The sequence below is a fragment of the Neophocaena asiaeorientalis genome, unplaced genomic scaffold (assembly GCF_003031525.2).
Source record: "Neophocaena asiaeorientalis asiaeorientalis breed wild unplaced genomic scaffold, Neophocaena_asiaeorientalis_V1.1 scaffold49, whole genome shotgun sequence".
NCBI classification, from domain to species: Eukaryota; Metazoa; Chordata; class Mammalia; order Artiodactyla; family Phocoenidae; genus Neophocaena; species Neophocaena asiaeorientalis.
The window spans coordinates 5,633,121-5,653,526 of record NW_020172456.1 but is presented as its reverse complement, the minus strand read 5'-3'; the positions used below and the strand labels follow the sequence as shown (position 1 = coordinate 5,653,526).

The window sequence follows — 20,406 nt, the reverse complement described above, 5'->3', positions numbered from 1 at the left end:
AAAATAAATCTAATTATATTTTACACCTGTCCTACATAACTGAGGACTGTCTCAATTTATTTTAACACATTTTCAGGGTTTCCTTAAACTATTCTAAGATTATTTACGACAGTATTTCACTTCAGTATCTTCTGATTCTATAACCACGTCAAGAAATTTTTAGTTTAAAAAGCTACTCAGATTTCCTACTAAAACATACCAGCATCCTTGGAGAAATGATTGATTCTAAGACTGGAGCAGGGAGAGTGAAAAATGAATTTGAACTAAAAAATGAATTTGGAATATCTTGTGACAGGAAGTCAGTAAAAAAAAATTAAAGGACATGGCAGGTAGATTGAAGGGGCTCCCACTGACCAAATCTGGGACATTCAAAATAAATAATGACAGTAATAAATTATAACTGAATAAAATGAGTCCATGAGTGCATACAACTAATAGATAAACACATACATTAATAAATAAGGGAGAGGGACTTCCCTGGTGGCGCAGTGGTTAGGAATCTTCCTGCCAATGCAGGGGACACAGGTTTGAGCCCTGGTCTGGGAAGACCCCACATGCCATGGAGCAACTAATCCCGTGTGCCACAACTACTGAACCTGCGCTCTAGAGCCCGCGAGCCACAACTACTGAGCCCGTGCACCTAGAGCCTGTGCTCTGCAACAAGAGAAGCCACCGCAATGAGAAGCCCGTGCACTGCAACGAAGAGCAGCCCCCACTCACCACAACTAGAGAAAGCCTGCTCGCAGCAACGAAGACCCAACACGGCCAAAAATAAATAAATAAATAAATTTATTTATTTAAATAAATAAGGGAGAATAGAAAGTTTTTCCTTATAGTGGAATGCAGTAAATTATTAAATTTCCATGGAATGATGGAATTAGAAAAGTCACCATTTGGCTTCAGAGTAATAATTGATTCAGTCAAGAACAACAGTGGATGCTAAAACTAGTGGGTGACATTTTGATGAGCAGAGGATATTTGCATAGTCTCAAAATATCTTCCCCCAAAATACTTAATAATTACAAAAGGAAAAATAGTAACTTTTAAGTGGAGAAACCTGGCAGACACAATCTTAACCAGTTGATTACAATTAACGTCAGTCACTTCATGACGTGATGCAGTGACAAGGATACATCATCACTTAGGCAGTGTATGCCTGCCAAAAGGGCATAACCTGAATCTTCTCATGAAGAAACATCAGACAACTCCAACCCTGGCCAGTAGTTTTCAAAAACTTTGATACCATAAAAGACAAAGGCTGAGAAACTGCCCCAGATTAAAGAGAGTAGGATATATGACAACTAGGTGTAATCATAATCAGGGATTACATCCTGGACCAGGAAAAGGAAAGTTACAATAAAAGGACACCATTGGGACAACTGATGGCAAAATTTGAACATGGACTATAGATTAAGTAATAGTATTTTATCAATGTTAAATTTCCCAATTTTGATCATTGTACTGTGCTTCTAAGAGATTGTCCTTTTTCTTAGGAAATACATACTGAAATATTTAGGGGTACAGGGGTATGATGTCCTAGACTTATTTTCACATGTTCCAGAAAAAACAGTTTCAAACATCTGTATCATATATACATATATTTAGATCTATCATAGAGGGAAAGCAAATGTGGCAAAATTGGGTAGAGAGTATATGAGAATTCTTTGTACTGTTCTTGAAATTTTTCTTTAAAAAAATCCTCATTTAAAAGAAGTGCAAATCAAAACTCCAGGTCATCACTTCACACCCATTAAGATGGCTACTATCAGAAAAACAAGGGACTTCCCTGGTGATCCAGTGGTTAAGACTTCACCTTCCAATGCAGCGGGTGCGGGTTCAATCCCTGGTCGGGGAGCTAAGATCCCACGTGCCTCAGGGCCAAAAAACCAAAACAGAAGACAGAAAAAACAGCAAGTGTTGCTGAGGATGTAGATAAATTGGAATCCTTGTGCACCGTTGGTGGGAGTGTGAAATGGCGTAGCCATTATGGAAAAGAGTACAGAGGTTCCTCAAAAAATTAAAAATAAAATTATCATATGATCCAACAATCTCACTTTGGGGTACATTTCCAAGAGAATTTAAAGCAGGATCTTGAAGAGACAATTGCACACCCATGTTTTTGAAACATTATTCATATAAACATTATTCACATAAACATTATTCACATTCATATAGTCGAGATGTGGAAACAACCCAAATGTCTGTTGATGGATGAGTGAATAAAATGTGTTATACACATACAATGGAATATTATGCAGCTTTAAAAAAAAGAAGGAAATCTTGTCATATGCTACAACGTAGACGAACCTCAAGGCCATTATGCTAAGTGACATAAGCCAGTTACAAAAGGACAAATACTGTATGATTCCACTCATATGAAGTGTATGTGGACAGGGAATGTTACCCGACATTCCAGTAAACAATGAACGTTGCCCACTATTCCAGTTCTATAAGGATCAAGCCATCAGCCATTGCAGCCCCTTACCCCTACCCACCACCTACCTCCCCCCATGGTGCGTCCTGAAGAGAGTTCAGGATGGAGAAAAACAGGAAGCCTTCTGTGCTTCGGATACTGACCCTAGATGGTTAAGATGCATATCTAAGGAGTAATTACAAGCCCAGATGTTGCATCTTCCCTTATATAGAAAAGCACTAAAGTCATTAACTTGAAATGCCCATTCCTTGTGATTAGTACTAATCTTTTGATGTCTGACTACATGTTTTTTTTTCCAGCAAGAAACTCCTGTATATCCTGGCTCCTCTTACCTCTTCTGAGCAGTTCCTCAGAGCTCTCTGAGAGGCTGTTTCCCAGGCTATAGCCCTCAGTATAATCCTAGAATAAAACTTAATTCACAACTTTCAGGCTGTGTGGTTTTTCTTCAGTGGACATATCTGAAGTAGTCAGAATCATAGAAACAATGCAGAAGGGCTAGGGGGAGGGAAGAGAAGGAATTAGTGTCTCATGAACATAGAGTTTCTGTTGTGCAAGATGAAAAATTTCCAGAGATCTGCTGTACAACGATGTGAATAGATACTTAAAAATGGTTAAGATCGTAAATTCAATGTTGTGTTTTTTACCACACACACACACACATGTTACCCAGGCAATTGTGATGATAGCCAAGTTTTGGAAGCTGGCAATAGCAAGTTAACAGGGTGGATTATGTCCTCTATTCTCTTCTTTCCACGTCTCCAACCCTACTGGTTTTAATATCATGTGAAAACTAGACTACTTAATTAAGTTAGGATGCAGAGTAATTTCTTTACCTTCCTCTGTATTTCCATTTTCTACAGATTGAAAAACTGAAACAGCAATTGAATGAAACTAAGGAAAAAGCCCAAGAAGAGAAGGAAAAATTGGTATGTACATTGGTGGTCACTTACTGGTGGTCAGGTTTCTGGCAAGTTCAGATATTTAAGACACAAGGAGAACAAGTGAGTAGATCCTTTGAGCAGCTCAGTGACCTTAAAGCCCACACACTTGATTGTACAGAAGCTCAAAAATAACATAAAATTTTGTTATTGTAGAAAACCATCTGGTAGTAGTGGTATTTACTGATCTTGAGCTCTAGGGCTTGCTTTTCAGTGGACAGAGCTAGGAAATATATAGTTTTTGAAGATTAAAATATATCATAAGCCCATACTAATACTTTAAATTCAGATGCAGGAGTACAGGATTTTTACTTAACTTTATCTGTGTCTCCTTTCTTCCTCACCAAAAACCGTGGTTCTTCATGATACCAGTATAATTGTGTATTTTCTTCAAACCTTAATACATCAATAGGCACAGAATACTAATATTAATACTACCACCAACATAAATTAGTGGATACAGTTTAAGATTTGGGGGGGACACTTTTCCCCTTAGGATATATACTGATAGGGATCTACAATCAAATTGACAAGGTTTAAAAATGATTTGAAATAATTCCTTCCTGTGAGGATATGCCACCAACTCAACAACACATTTTGCTTTTGATTTTTAGGAGTTGCTTTATAAAGTTTAATTTAATGTACAATTATGTAACTATAATTATGTAAAATATTTATATGGTTCCAAAGTAAAATCTATCAAACATGGTATATTCTGAGAAATCAAACTTCTATCCATGTCTCCACAATATACCAGAGTATATCGTCAAAATGGATTTTTGTCAACATAGGTAAGAAATGATATTTCAGTGTACTTCAATTTGCATTTCTTTTTTTACCTTTTAGATTTTTATTAGTAGTTCTCTCTGAAGAATCAAAATAGTTAGCAAATTACTTTAGATTCATCAAGACTGTATATCCTTAGTATTTAGATCTTTAATGATGTACAACATAATACAAAACAAACCAAAGAGACTGATTTCTATGACTAGGTGTTATTCATTGTGTCATCCTAGAGCAAGGGGCTGGAGGGAGAGGCTGTTCTCCAGGGATAACTGAGGGGGAGTGAGTGCTGGGTGACTAAATCACAGCCTCTTTCTTCCCCACTTGATGTGCTGGGAAGGGGCCAATGATTTCTTGGGCCAATGATTTCTTAAACTGACAACTGTTTTCTAGAGCAGGGGGCTCTAAAATCTGGGGTAGCAGAAGACTGTGGTCCAAACCAGGCCAAAAGAAACAGGCTGGGGCAGGGAAGTATGGTAACTGCCTGGCAGAAAAGGCAAACTCAGGGCCCCAAGGGGAAAAGGGCATTCTTTGCACCTCAGAGACACTGCAGAACCAGTGTAACACTAAGTGACGTCGTTAAAAGGGGAAAAAAACAAAACCCTGGAAGAACCTTTCAGCTGCACTCAACTTGGATTAGAGGTCAGTCCACCCTTGCAGAGAAGGGAAACATCTAGCCCCAAAGTAGCACTGAGTCTGGCCCTCCCACCTCCTTCTCCCCAATTCCTTTTGGCAGCTGGACCAGGTTTCAGCTGAAGCCATACAGACCCCAGAAAGACCAGAGAAGTCTCTCTGGATGGCCAAGGTGAGAAGGACACTTCTCAGAATACAAATACTTTTACTATGGAAGGAGCCAGGACAGTTCTGGGGGCATTTGCATGCCCAAATCTTCCTCACTTTCTCCCCAGCTCAGGACCTAGGCTCATAGAGACTTGGCAAGCACAGCCTCTACACCTGACCTTCCACCCCCAAAAGAAAATCCGGAAGTGTGCCCCTTCGTCCCCACAGGTTGTCTCCTCAGGGCCTTCGGCAACGGGGGCTCCGTGGCAGGGCCTAGGCAGGGCCTGGTCTCAGCTGGCTCCCGCCCGAGCCATGAGGTCTTCCAAAGCATTGTCCTGGTTATTGTTGTGTAATAGCAGAACTTCCTTAATATCTTTCAGTTCAAAGCCCATTTCCTTAAATTTGCTCATTAACTGAAGGAACTCCATCATCTTTTCCTCTGAACACTGCTGCATTTCCAGAGCCTCTTCCACTAAAAGAGGGTCAAAGCCCTTCTCACAGAGCTGTCCATGTGCAAAGAGATAGTCGAGAATCTGCTCAATATTCTCTCCTTTCTTCTTCATGGCTTTCAAGACATACTCATATGAGTAGCCCATGTTGATCACCGTCTCCACACATTGCCGCTCACTGGGGGACAGCATCTGCAGTTCAGAATAAGCCTGGGGACAGCTGGGAGTGTTGGGCACTTGTGACATTGAGGAATTAGGAGGTGTGACCGTGGGACAGGTATTTGGAGGTGATGATTCTTCTATGCACACAGACAAGACAGAGAGGGAAGGCATCTGGGAATGGTTCAGGGTTGGCACCTCTGTGCCACTGTCCAAGTTCAAAGCTGAAAGCCCAAGAGTATGATGCCCATTGAGCTCACTGGCATTGCTTCGGGTGGAAGTCTTTAGGGAATTCTGGAACGTGCCACTGCGGAGGCAGGATGTGCTGTGGAAAGTGCTTGCCATCATGGCTGTCTTCTGACTGCTGTCATCAGAGTCAGGTTTGGGGAAGGACAGGGACTTGATATTGCTTACTGCAGGGATGGGGGGAGGGACACTTTGGAAGACAGCGACATCTTTTCACAGTTGCCCAACTGTGGTAAGGTTATAAAGCCACTGGGTTTGTGAAGAGGCTTGAAATCTAGGGTTGCCTGCTCCAGGGATGCCAGGACCTCCTCATCCTGTAACACAGACCCAGAGCCACCTCTAGGCAAGTTGCTGTTCAATAACTGGGCCATAATGGGTCCACTGGTTCCTACCAGAATGTTTCTCAGCTCTTCCTTCTCATCAATAGTTTTTAACTCCAGATTATCAAATGGGTCTTCTTCACACTCAAAGTCAGCAGGATTGAAATCTGCCTTTGTGTGGGGTGGGCTGAGAACTTCCTGTCTTGTGGCACTGCTGCTGACCCGAGTCGGGGTGAGGATGCTGTTGTGCTGTAAGCTGGCAAGGATGGGATTGATAGGAGGTGGCATTGTGGCTGTACCGTGAGTCTTGGAGAAGCTCATTTTGCTGTCACCCTCTGGGCCACTCTTAGAATTCACTTTAGCTTCTGCTTCCTCAGCCTTGTGCTCTGCTTCCCACTGGGCTCCTTGGATTTTCTTAATATCTTCAGCCCACTCAATGGTTTTCTTTTCCAAAGACAAGCCATTCTGTACTCCTCTGACAACCTGCAAACAGTCAGGCAAGGAGAAGCCAATAGGTAGACCAACTTTAGCTGGTGTTTTGAATTTGTCTTCTATCTTAAATGGGATATCATCAAGGTCACTGAAAGTCCCATGAAAATCTGCACCCAACTTCTTAGAAGCCATTTAGAATGAGAACGCTGCCACCGCTGTCCCAGAAGCTGAAAGGTGCTGCCACCAACCGGCCTCCGAGGCTCTGTCCCCACTGAGCTCCTGATGGCCCCTAGGGAGAGCGAACTTTTTCTTAATATCTTCAGCCCACTCAATGGTTTTCTTTTCCAAAGACAAGCCATTCTGTACTCCTCTGACAACCTGCAAACAGTCAGGCAAGGAGAAGCCAATAGGTAGACCAACTTTAGCTGGTGTTTTGAATTTGTCTTCTATCTTAAATGGGATATCATCAAGGTCACTGAAAGTCCCATGAAAATCTGCACCCAACTTCTTAGAAGCCATTTAGAACGTGAACGCTGCCGCCGCTGTCCCAGAAGCTGAAAGGTGCTGCCACCGACCGGCCTCCCAGGCTCTGTCCCCGCTGAGCTCCTGATGGCCCCTAGGGAGAGCGAACACCACCACCTTCAACTCTGCCCTACCCAGGCCAGGCCGTCACCGTAGCCACCGCCAGGGCCACAGCTGCCATGGTGAAGCCCCACTTCCCTCCTCCTTCCTGCATTTCTCTTATTATGAGCTAGGTTGAGCATTTTTTCATGTGGTTGAGAGTCATTTGTATTTCTTTTGATAGCCCTTGTTCATGTTTTAATTGTGTTATTGGGCCTTTTTCTCCTCTATTTCCCTCTTTTTTTTTTCCTTACCCTCTCCTTCTCTTCCCTTTCTCCTCCTCTCTTTTTTCTCCTTCTGTCTTCCCCTTTCCTTCCTCCTTTTCCACCTTCTTCCTTCTTTATTTATAAGAGATATTGGCCCTCCCTTTGTCTCTTAGCTTACTAATTTTAATTTAGGCTCAGGGATGTTATTTAGTTTTCTTACAGGTTAAAGATTTGTTCAGTCTTCTCATACCTCTTTTATTTTTTAAAATAAATTTATTTATTTGTTTTTTATTTTTGGCTGTGTTGGATCTTCGTTGCTGCACACAGGCTTTCTCTAGTTGCGGTGAGTGGGGGCTACTCTTCATTGCAGTGCTTGGGCTTCTCATTGCGGTGGTTTCTCTTGTTGCAGAGCACGGGCTCTAGGTACATGGGCTTCAGTAGTTGCAGCACGTGGGCTCAGTAGTTGTGGCTCTCCCGTGCTCTAAAGCACAGGCTCAGTAGTTGTGGCACACGGGCTTAGTTGCTCCGCGGCATGTGGGATCTTCCCAGACCAGGGCTCGAACCTGTGTCCCCTGCATTGGCAGGCAGATTCTTAACCACTGCGCCACCAGGGAAGTCCCTCATACCCCTTTTAAATAAATATCTACATCTTCTATACAAGATCAGCTCACTTTAGAATTTTTTACTTATTCAAGGCACTTGGTCTCTTTTAATAAAAATTAAAAGTTTATGCAAAAGCAAAAATAAAAAGGGAACAATTTCTTCAAAGATAGACAAATGGCTTAAGGCTTCATATGGAACAGGACTCTGTGTGACCTCTGTTCTTTTTCCTAACTCATTTACCTTTTTTTTTTTTTTTGCCTACAGGAACAAAAATATACTGTGCAAATAAGTGAGCTGGAGGGACAGTTCCATCAAAAAGCCAGAGAAATTGGCATGATTCAGACAGAGCTCAAAACAATAAAACAATTCCAGAAGAGAAAAATCCAAGTAGAGAAAGAATTAGATGATGTAAGTTTCTTTCTTTCTTCCTTTTTTTTTTTTTAAAGGAGATTAGAATTAACTACTTATGCCTGCAAAGGCCTTCATAGAAATTTACTCCTATGAGATAGTAAAGGAATCCCTTTGACATTTCAGAGATTATATGGGAGAAACAGGGAAGATATATCAGTGTAGGACTGGACGCAAAAAGTCTTGACGGTTAGACTTTTCTTTTTCTAAGCTTTGATTTCATTGTGAATTCACAAGATCTTAGCGAATACACCCACTCACATTTATCAACAGTTAAACCTTTGGAACTACAGATCCAGAAAAACATTAGGGGCAAAGTAGCGAAGTCCTAAAGGAAAATATGTTTAGACTGATGAATGATAATTTTAGAAAAATTTAAGGCACTCTGGGTAGGGGTGGGTGTGGGGAGGAAAACTGAGTACTTGCAGAAAGTTTCTCTGACCTTGCATACTCTTTCCATTCCCTCCGTTCAGAAAATAGTTCTCTTGCATTAATGACAATGCAATAAATGGCACAGATGAGGGCTGGGCACAAGTAGCTGAAACCAGCTTTGTGGTTTTGGGCAAATTACTTACCCTCTCTATACCTAGGTTTCCTCATCTGTAAAATGGGGGTGATAAGAGTTATTGGCTCATAGCGTTGTTGTAAGGCTTAAATGAGTTCATATATGTAAAGTGCTTAAAATAGTGTACGTCACATAGTGAGAATTAACAGTGGTGTGTAGCTCTTTGCAAAAAAAGGTCCTCATTTGTAGCATCTGCTGATTTCCTTGGTGTAAATACTTACATTGTGGCCAATTTCAAGCTACCAATGCTTTTACAATGTGCTAGCAAAATTCCTGGTATGAGCCAGCTCTAACACGCAACTGCTGCTATTATTAGTAATAGTACCAGAAGTAGTATTGCCACCTAAGATAGCCATACACCATGTGGTATAGGGGCTAAAAGTTGGTGCTTTGAAGTCATACTGCTAGAGTGTAAATACTGTCTTCACTACTTGGATATCTCATTAAGCTTCCTCATCTGTAACATGGGGGTGAGAACAATAGTACCAATTTCAAAGGGTCATTGTGAAGACTAAATACAGATTTCCCTCGCTATCTGAAAGTAGTTCCTATGAAACCTTTCCTAAGCTGAAGAAGCAGTTGCCATAGGACACACCTTGCTAACAGAAGCACAAAATCAAGATAAAGCACAGATGCTCACAGACGTAGTTCAAAGCTATGGCAGCTTGACGCTGAGTATGGTTCCCAGGGAAGGAGTTTAGTGGTGCCACTCCCCTCGTTGCTAAGGGTGTGCTTTGCCTCAGTAACACCGCTCGCTGCTGAACACTATTTTTTTGCTTTTCGCCTTTTTTTCATAAAAGTGAAAATCCTCTCTGGATTACTTTCGGTTAGTGAAAACAGGTACTAATGTAGATTTTTTTGTAAAAGCAGAGTGGTGTAAAGCGAACTTTCAGAAAAGTGGGGAATACCTGTCATCTGTTTTACTGTAAATGCTTAGCACTGTATGATAAAGATTACCTGCTGTTGCTGATCCTGCTATTCTTATTACTGCACATTAGACTCCTAAGAAATTGTCAGTCTTATAACCGGTAGTTTGTACCCTTTGACCAATATCTCCCCATTTCCCCCTCCCCCCAGCCCAGGTAACCACCACTCTGAGTTCAACGTTTTTTTTTTGGCGGGTCCCTAGGGCTTGTGGGATCTTAGTTCCCCGACCAGGGTTTGAACCTGGGCCCTAGGCAATGAGATCTCTGAGTCCTAACCACTGGACCACCAGGAAATCCCAAATGTGGACGTATTTTAAGTTCACCACACCACCGCAGTACAAAGTACACACTACTGCAGGAATAATCTTAAAATATCACAGTTCTGATGATGTTCTGCTCACTTCCCTCAAGAATCTTTAGTAATAGACTCACAGACTTAGAGAACGAACTTAAGGTTACCGGTGGGAAGGGTGGAGGGAAGGGATAGTTAGGGAGTTTGGGATTGACGTGTACACACTGCTGTATTTAAAATAAATATAGCAACAAGGGGGGAAAAAGGAATCTTCTTTAGTAAAGAAGATTATAAACAATCTTCTCTATTGTAAACAGAATATTGTCCAGACACCTTAGCGTGAAAATCAAGACCATACACCTACTTTGGAACATATTATTTCCTTTTCCTACACTTTCCCATACACACCACCTTTAATCCACCCAACCCAGATATTCCCTGAAGTCTTTTCTGCCTTTCTTTATTTACGCTGTTTCTTCTATCTGGAATATACTCCTGATAGAGCTCTGTCCATTAAAATTTTACCTATTCTTCAGAGGCTCAGCTCAAATGCGTATTCTCCATAAGGACTTCCTCAGTGTGCTATTTAAAAGTAATAATTTTCTTCTTGCCATTTGTGACAATTTGGACAAAACTTGAGGGCGTTATGCTAAGTGAAAGAAGTCAGACAGAGAAAGACAAATACTGTGCAATACAACTTATATGTGGAATCTAAAAAAAGCTGAGGGACTTCCCTTGTGGCGCAGTGGTTAAGAATCCGCCTGCCAATGCGAGGGACACAGGTCCAAGCCCTGGTCCAGGAAGATCCCACATGCCGCGGAGCAACTAAGCTCATTTGCCACAACTACTGAAGTCTGCACGCCTAGAGCCTGTGCTCTGCAACAAGAGAAGCCAGCACAATGACAAGCCCGCACACCACAACAATGAGTAGCCCCAGCTCGCCACAACTAGAGAAAGCCTGCGCACAGCAAAGCAACGAAGACCCAACACAGCCAAAAATAAATAAATTTAAATAAATAAATAATTTTAAAAGCTGAACTTTGGGAATTCCCTGGTGGTCCGTGGTTAGGACTTGTTACTTTCACGGCGGTGGCGCAGCTTCAATCCCTGGTCTGTGGATCCCACAAGCAGTGTGGTGCCGCCAAAAAAACCCACGCTGAACTCAAAGTGGTTACTTGGGCTGGCGGGGGGAGGAATGGGGAGATGTTGGTCAAAGGGTACAAACTGCCAGTTATAAGACTGAGAAGCTCTTAGGAATCTAATGTACAGTATGGTGATTATAACTAATAATACTGTATGACATACTTGAAAGTTGCTAAGAGAGTAGATCTTAAATGTTCTTGCTACAGAAAAAGAAATGGTAGTTTTTGTAACATGATGGAGGTGTTAGCTAATGCTATGGTAGTAATCATTTTGCAATATAGTGTATCAAAGTAACACATTGTATGCCTTAAATTTACACAATGTTATAGATTAATTATATTTCAATTAAGCTAGAAAAAAGAGAAAAAATTTTTTAAAGATGATTAGCAAAAAAGTAATTTTTTGTATGTTTCCATAGCATTTTGTATTTCTTTTATACCGCTTAGCCCATTCTATCTCGATATTATATTTATTATTTGTCTTATCTCCCCTGCTAGATTGTAAATTTTTTGAGGCATGAACAGTACTGTGCTTTGTATTCATTGAAGGACAAGATACACAGTAATGCTCAATAAATCTGTGTTAAATGCTGAGTGGGTCTTTTATTAAATGTAATTGAAGGAATATGAAGTTTTCCACTAAATGGGAAGAATCCTCTCACAATGTATATGTATATCAAATCATCATGATGTACGCTTGAACTATCATACATTTTATTTATCTACAATTCCTCAATAAAGCTGAAAAGTTTCTAGAAAGAATATCTAGTTTTGTTTCATATGAAAATGATGCAGAATGAATCAAGTTAAGTTCACTAACTTTTCAGGAACTTTAAAATAACCATCCTAGGTGTAGGTATACATTCTGAATCAAAGTGAATTAGGAACTAGTTGTTAAGGAAACACTCCCATTTACCATTGCAACAAAAAGAATAAAATACCTAGGGATAAGCCTACCCAAGTAGACAAAAGACCTGTATGCAGAAAACTATAAGACACTGATGAAAGAAATTAAAGATGATACCAACAGATGGAGAGATATACCATGTTCTTGGATTGGAAGAATCAACATTAAAAAAAAAGTTCTGATGAACCTAGGGGCAGGACAGGAATAAAGATGCAGACCTACTAAAGAATCGACTTGAGGACACGGGGAGGGGGAAGGGTAAGCTGGGACGAAGTGAGAGAGTAACACTGATATATGTATGCTACCAAATGTAAAACAGATAGCTAGTGGAAAGCAGCTTTATAGCACAGGGAGATCAGCTTGGTGCTTTGTGAACACCTAGAGGGGTGGGATAGGGAGGGTGGGAGGGCGGCTCAAGAGGAAGGGGTTATGAGAATATGGGGATATATGTATACATATAGCTGATTCACTTTGTGATACAGCCGCAACACAACATTGTAAAGCAATTATACGGCAATAAAGATGTTAAAAAAAGAAAAACTAGTTGTGCATATTCTTTTGGGCCTTGGTGTGATTTTTTTTAAAGAACAATGTTGCCACCTAGTGGAGAAATAAATTTCAACCCTTTGAAAGAGGGGTGGTGGGCCAGGAAAACTTAAAATTCAAAGGCAAAAGATACTGGCTAATGGGAAAAAATAAGATGGTTATGTGGAATCCCAAATATGGAAGAATTAAGGCAGGTGTGGGGCCCATGAATTTAAAAAAAAGGAGGAAAATTAATTATACTGTGCTATAGGATTCATTATACAAATTTAAAAGAGGCCAATTAAGTTTAGCTTATCAAAAGGTATTCAAAGCATGAATTTAAAGAAAAAATTATTTCCATTACCTGATTAAAAAAAGGAGCATACATTGGTAGGTTGCAATTAATATTTTTTAAATAATTTGTTTTAGTCTTTCTTCTTTTGACAAAGTGATAATACCCATTTCAGCAAATTTAGCTGATAAAAGAAAATGAAAAACCCTCCCCTCACAACTATATTACTTAAAGATAACCATTGTTAATATTTTGGTATATTGTCTTTATTTTTTCCACCTCTGCTATGTATAAATATATTTTAAAGTATCTACAATATATGCTATTTTTACAAAAATGAGGTTATGATGTAAGAATTTTTTGTTAACCTGATTTTTTCACTTTACATATTGTGAACATTTTTCAATGCCATTATGTATTTTTCTATAAAACCTTTTGACTACATGCATGGAATTTCATTGGGTAGATATATCATGATTTACTAATCGGTCCCTTGTTGTTGGACATTTGGACTTTTCTCTAATTTTTCACTATTATAAACTGAGGAACATCTAAGTAACAAAGTATTTTTCTATATTTTTAATTAGTTTTCAGGATAACTTCCTAGAAGTTATAGTGAAATTTATAGGTTAAATTAGAACGTGAACTTTTAAGGTTTTTCATATGCATTGCCTAATTATCTTTCAAATGATTTATTTATTAATTTATAGATTTTTGGGGACCCCAATGGCAATTGAAAGGTCCACCCCCCCATCCCACTGGCATGGTAGACATTTCCACAAATTTATATATTGACATTAATTTTGAAAGTCTTTGACAATATGAGGCCATTTTTTTAAACTGTATAAAAAATACAGGAAGAAAGAAGAACATCTGAAATCATATGATACAGATCAAATGGAGATTCAATACTGTTAGGACAGAGATCACAGGAAGGAAAATTGTGAAGTATAAGGGAGGACAATATCAGACATAAAATAACTAACCTCTGTATTAAATGGTTACTATTCTAAGTATTTTGTGTGTATTGTTTATTATTTAATCTTTGTCACACCTCTATGAGAATAGCTACTATTATTATCCTCTTTTTACCCTGGAGATTTGAGACTTAGAGAAGATAAGTGATTTGCCCAAACAGCTGGTAAGTCAGAGAGGTAACAGTTGAACTCTGGTCTGTGTGATGGAAAGCTCTTCTCTACTGCCTTTTTTTGTGGCATGAATATTAGATTGAGTGCGCCGATTTCAATCTGATTTGTTCTTGCCAGTATATATAGCCTTCAGGATCATAGCTTTAAGTTAGCTCAATTCTCTTTGCCTGGAAGAATTTTATGTCCTTTTTATTCTATGTAGTTTTAGAGGATAGAAGGATCTGTCTATGGGAATCACAGGGAGATACTTTTTAGATTGATACTAGGAAGAATTTTCTAAAAATGGGAACTCTTAAAAGGGCAGCCTAGTGAATTAATAGGATTTGATTAGTGATACTTCTGTCTCTAGATAGTTTTCTCATAGAAGAGATTGCTATACTAAGTGGGAGATTACAGTATAGTCTGACTCCTAAGATTCCTAGTAATTCTAAAATATTATGATTCTGTAAGTCCACATGTTTAAAATGAAGATATTTGTGGGGGGGAAATGAATATGATAATAACTTATCTGAATGTTCTGAAAACTGTTATTCATGAAAAGCTTTTTAGAAACTCAATACTGATCTTGTAAATCTATAAACGATTATGAGACGTATGGTACTCAGAGGGAGGGCATGGAGTTTTTCTGTGTGTTCAGGATTAAGAGGTAATGGATAACAGAAAATATTTCCTGACTGAGAATTTTCCAGGAATATGCCCCAATCCACCCCATTTCCTACTGACCATTCTTTTTTTCGTTATTTTAATTTTAGCTGAAGGAGAACTTAAGGAACATAGAGCAGAAACATCAGGAGACTCTTAGGAGATTGGAAGGCAGGTTTTTGGAAGAAAAGGTACAGCATATTTGCATTAATAAATAAATATATTGTGTACTAGAACGACGTAAGTATATTTATATGTATTCTGAGACATCAAGTTTTCATTTGATATCTTATTAGAAGATTATCTTTTTCCCCCCTCTTAGTTAGAGATTCTTGAAATCCTCAAGAGAGATTGTCATCTGACCAAGGCTTCAGAACACATCCCCCACCCCAGCTTGTTGTCTCCTGGTGGAACTAAAGCTCCATGTACCACTTTTTATAGGGGAGATGGGATTAGAGAGGTTGCTCTGATACACATGAGGGTCTTCCCTTAGTCAAGCCAACTAAGGATATTAGTAAAAGGGGCTCAGGACTTCCCTGGTGGCGCAGTGGTGTAGAATCCGCCTGCCAGTGCAGGAGACACGGGTTCGAGCCCTGGTCCGGGAAGATCCCACATGCCGCGGAGCAACTAAGCCTGTGCGCCACAACTACTGAGCCTGCACTCTAGAGCCCGTGAGCCACAACTACTGAAGCCCGTGCGCCTAGAGCCCGTGCTCTGCAACAAGAGAAGCCACCGCAGTGAGAAGCCAGCGCACCGCAACAAAGAGTAGCCCCTGTGTGCGCAGCAGCGAAGACCCAAAGCAGCCATAAATAAATAAATAAATAAAAAGGGGGCTCAAAAATGTTCCTTAGCACATCACAAATTTCCACATTTCTCTGTGCTTCTAAAGTTAATTCTCAGAGTCCCCCTGGCTTTTCTTTAATTCTTTTAATATTTTCTTTAATTTTTCATCCTTAGGAAAGAAATGAATAAATTTTTTTCACAAATTGGTGGGAATGTTGGGAAGTGAGGGTGAGGCAAATAAGTACTCATATCAGGTTTATATAAAAGGATTTGCTTTCAAAAGTGGCTCTAGGTTTCCAGTTTGTGTATTGAATAACCTGCGAGTGGGGCAGGAGCAGTATCTAGATGCTTTCCCTCTCAGGCACTTCCTGGCACTGTTAGGAATGGAAGTGCTCAGGAATGGGCTGCTCTCAGCTGCCTCTTTCCTCACTCCACCCTACACTTGATCTCTCTCCTACTTGGTGTAACATTCCACAAACAAATGTTAGAGGTGCTTGGTCAGTTTACAGATTACTTGAATGACAGTGCTTATATAAATAGGATTTTTATGTCTGGAAGTAGGTGGCTGCTGGCCTTTCCCTCATAATTGCAAGATGGTTAATGCAGCTCTGAGAGTCATCTCTCTTAGGGCCGGAAGAAGGGAGGCTCCATCTGTATCTGTCCCTTTTATCTGGAAACCATGAAACTTTCCCCAGAAGCTCCTAGCAGATTTCTTCTTATATCTCTCTGATTGTCCAGAACCATGTTATAATGGACGTCAGGGAAAAGGGGTGTTTTGTTTCTCCAGCCACTGGTGGAAGCTGGGAAGGAAAAAGGAGGATGGGAATGAGTGTTGGGTTGTCCAGCCACAGTAGTGTCTGCCTTACCATGTGAGGTACAGACTTCATGGTTAGATACAAACTCCTATACTGGTTTGAGCCCCAGTGCTGCTGGTCCATGGCAGTGGGCTTTCTAGTAAGCCCTGTTCATTCATCTCATACCTCAGCATGTTCCACCTGATCATATAAAGGACTTCCCTCAGGTTATTAGTATTTTGTTGTGTTTTCCCATTTAATCCTTTCTGTTCCTTGAACCACCAAACCCTTCCCCACCTGCATATTTTTGTACTTGCTATTCTCTCTTCCTGAAATGTTCTTATTGCAGTTCTGGCTTATTCTCATTCTTCAGAGCTCAAATGTCATCCCCTCAAAGAGATAATCCCTAAACCCAATCTAAAATTACCTCCCTCAGTTACTATCTATTTCATTACCCCATTTATTTCATTTATAGCATTTATCACAGTCTATTAATTCTCTTATTTGTTTACTTGCTGGGTATAGCATCAAATTGCCTGTGTATGAATCCCTGCTCTGCCATTTACTAGCTGTATGATTTTGGACAAGTCACTAACCTTTCTCTCAGTTTCTTCAATCCTTGTCTCTGGGGACAATAATAGTACCTAATTCATAGGTATCTAATTACATTGTTGTGAGAAGTAAATAATACATGTGTAGAACCATGCCTGGCACATAGTAAATGCTCAGTGCATTTTAATTATTATTATTGTTTGGATCTCATCCTAGAATATAAGCTCCATGAGAACAGGAGCCTTATCTGTTATGTTCACCACAGCATCTCTAGTATCTAAAATATCTGGTACACTATTAGTACTCAATAGGAATTTGTTGAATGAATGAATAAATGATTCTCATCACATTGTATTTAACAGAAATTTCTCCCAGCTCTGCTTTCCAGGTCTGATGTGGAATTTTTTTTCTATTTATATGTCATTTTGCTTTTTTAATGGTGAAATTGGGAAGTACCCTAAAGTCCCTGTGTTCACACTATCCTCTTTGCTGGCTCCTCCATTGATACTTGGAGCACTTCACATCAGGTCATGTGGACAGGAGTATTTTAGTTGACATTATAAAATAAATACTTAACTTTTTATGTGTAAAATTTGTTGTTAGAAATATAACTGTATTAAAACAGCCTATTTTCTTTTTTAGCACCGACTAGAAAAAGAGGCTGAGAAGAAGATAATAATGCTGGCAGACAGAGCCCACCATGAAGCTGTTGTGTAGGAGATCGCTGCCTCTTTTTTCTTTCTAATAGCCTCTCTTACCTCTTTGCCAGTCTTTTTTGTTCTTATCCTGTTTTCTACCCCCTTCTCTCTTGGTCTGCTTTCTTCAACTTTTCTGGTTTACTCTCCTTCACTGTTTCTTTCTCTCTGTGTACCCACCCCTTTTCCATCCACCCTTTTTGTAGCAGCGTAGTGTGGAGAAAAGAACCTGGGCTTTGAAGTTACACTTTGGTTCTCAACATGTATACTAACTAACTGTAAGAAGATTTCTTAACTTTTTTGAAATTAAATTTCTTCATCTAAAAATGGTGTTAATAATGGCAACTGTGTACAGTTGTCCTGAGGTATATTAGTGAAAGTAACACTAAACTGCACTGTGTTAATAAACTGAGTCTCAATGGTTTATTTCTAATCTAATGCGGGTCTGACAGCTCTACTCCAGGGGCGATTCAGGAACCTGGGCTGCTTCCATCTTGTTCTTCATGTCCAGTCACATGTACAAAGAGAGAGCATGGGAAACTCATACCTGCCCTTAATTGCCTTGGACTGGAAGTAACACGTCCCTTTTTACTTTCCTGTTGGTGAGAACTTAGTTCTCAAGATCCCCACCTAACTATTGAGTACCCACCATAAACTAAATAAGTGCTGGACATTATTATTTTTTAAAATTATTGATTATTATTATTATTTTTTTTGGTTGCCCCATGCAGCTTGCGGGATCTTAGTTCCCTGACCAGGGATTGAACCCGGGTGGACCACATCAGTGAAATTGCCGAGTCCTAACCACTGGACCACCAGGGAATTCCGGATGATCATTATTATTAATGTTAGGGGATTTAGCAGTCATTGTTCTAGTTTGGTAATATTTAAAGCTTAGGTCTGTGTTTTGGGATCTTATATCTATCTATTTCAGGCAACTGAACAATGCTGGAAGAGCTGTTTTTAAAGAGAATATTTATCTCCAGAAAGCTCTCGCATACCACCTGAAGGAAGCTGATGCTCTACAAAAAAACTCTCAGAAGTTGCAAGAGACTCAGACTTTCCTTTTACAGCAAAAGGTTCATTTCGATTTTGTTTCCTTTTTTTGTAAAGATTGGGTTGGTGAATACAAAGCATTGAGTATAGTAATGATACATAAGGACAAAAGGGCAATTTTTCTTCTGTCTGGATGGTGTATTTTTCTTATCTGAAAAGTTAATTACTGAATGACTTATAAGAAACTTTAGACTTGGCTTTATAAAGAATACATCCGAAACATAAATATAACTCCTGTCCTCTACTACCTTAGTATTCATTTTACTTTGCTTAGAGTTGGTCTCTGAATCACTTAGGAACTGGGACAACTGTGACAACAATGGTTTCCCCATGTAAGGTGTATTCTCTTCCTAAAGGAAGTCTGGAGGTAAGCAATCCAGAGCCGGAATGGTAGTGCTACAAATTCGGCAGACACTCGGGCTCCTCAGCTTTGTTCTGCAACATACGGCTTATCTCCTCAGAGTCACCTCATGGCCCCCAGCAGCTACTGGAGCTCTAACAACAGGGCGGAAGAAGGACAAGAAGGAAAACAGCATGCCCCTCTCTTTAGAGCTCTTCCTGGAAGTCCTATACAAATTTCTACTCGCAGCCCTTCCATCAGAGCTTAGTCGTGTGGCTTTGCTGAACACAAGGGAAACTGGGAATTTTCAGCTGGGCTTACTACCTTTCTGAATAAAATTGGGGTTTTATTACGAAGGAGGAAATGGAAAATGGACACTAGGATAGGCAAGTAGCAGACTGCCACAGTTTGCAGTATATAGTTGTTAAATTACTGTTTTACTGTACAGTCTTACTGATTTTGGAATCTTTTTTTGATAATATAAAATATTGAACTTTTCATAATTTTAGAGGAAGGAGAGTTTCTTAATTAGCAAAATCTGTGGGCTTCCTAAGTCCAGACAGGGACTCTTGATGTTTCTTACTCTTTATGCACAGAATACCAAAATATCACTGTTGCAACCTGGCCTCAAACTCAAATCTCATGAAGTAATGGATATTAGTGAGGAACTTTTAAGTTTTGAAATTAATTAAAAAAAAAATCTCTCACCTCTCTCATCTTTCTGTTTTAGGAAATCAATGATCTGTTGGTTAAGGAAAAGATAATGCAGCTTACCCAGCAGAAATTACAAATCCAAAGTCTTCAGAAGAAGGTAGCAAGCTTGGAGACTGCTCTGAGTTGTATGACCAAAGAGTTTGAGACTGAAGTTTTAAAACTGCAGCATCAGGCAATGGTAGAGAACCAAGCGGGTCAGATTGAAACTTTCAAGCTGCAGCATCTGCTTCAGATGAAGGACAAGGAAATGAATCGAGTAAAGAAGCTGGCCAAGAACATACTAGATGAAAGAACAGAAGTGGAAAGATTCTTTTTAGATGCTCTACACCAAGTAAAGCAACAGATCCTATTTAGCAGAAAGCATTATAAACAGGTAGCACAAGCTGCTTTCAATTTTAAAATGAGAGAGGCATGTGCAAGAAGAACAGAATATCCCAAAATCCGAACATTTGATGGCAGAGAGCACAGCACCAACAGTGTGAATCAGGATCTTATGGAGGCCAATAAATGGTACTAATAGTGCTTTAATATTTTGCCTTTGTACTGCTCTTCTTGTGCCCTTTAGAGAAATAAAAACCCTGAAAAGTTCAGTTTGGTAATATCTAAGTATTGACTAGATTACTCAGTAAGTTACTTGAGGAGAGGGACTGTCTT

The 20,406-nt window shown here is 39.7% G+C and overlaps 1 protein-coding gene and 1 pseudogene across 1 annotated transcript in view; one reads left to right on the top strand and one right to left on the bottom strand.

The window, feature by feature from the left end:
• BBOF1 (basal body orientation factor 1) overlaps positions 1-20,406 on the top strand; it is a 37,441-nt gene that overhangs the window by 5,318 nt on the left and 11,717 nt on the right. Inside the window, exons 3-8 of the mRNA XM_024737917.1 lie at positions 3,295-3,360; positions 8,236-8,379; positions 14,929-15,009; positions 17,590-17,660; positions 18,577-18,721; positions 19,769-20,262. Of these exons, the coding sequence (XP_024593685.1) occupies positions 3,295-3,360; positions 8,236-8,379; positions 14,929-15,009; positions 17,590-17,660; positions 18,577-18,721; positions 19,769-20,262 (1,001 nt within the window). The remainder of the gene's footprint in view (positions 1-3,294; positions 3,361-8,235; positions 8,380-14,928; positions 15,010-17,589; positions 17,661-18,576; positions 18,722-19,768; positions 20,263-20,406) is intronic.
• LOC112394926 (ubiquitin-associated protein 1 pseudogene) lies at positions 5,198-6,733 on the bottom strand (annotated as a pseudogene).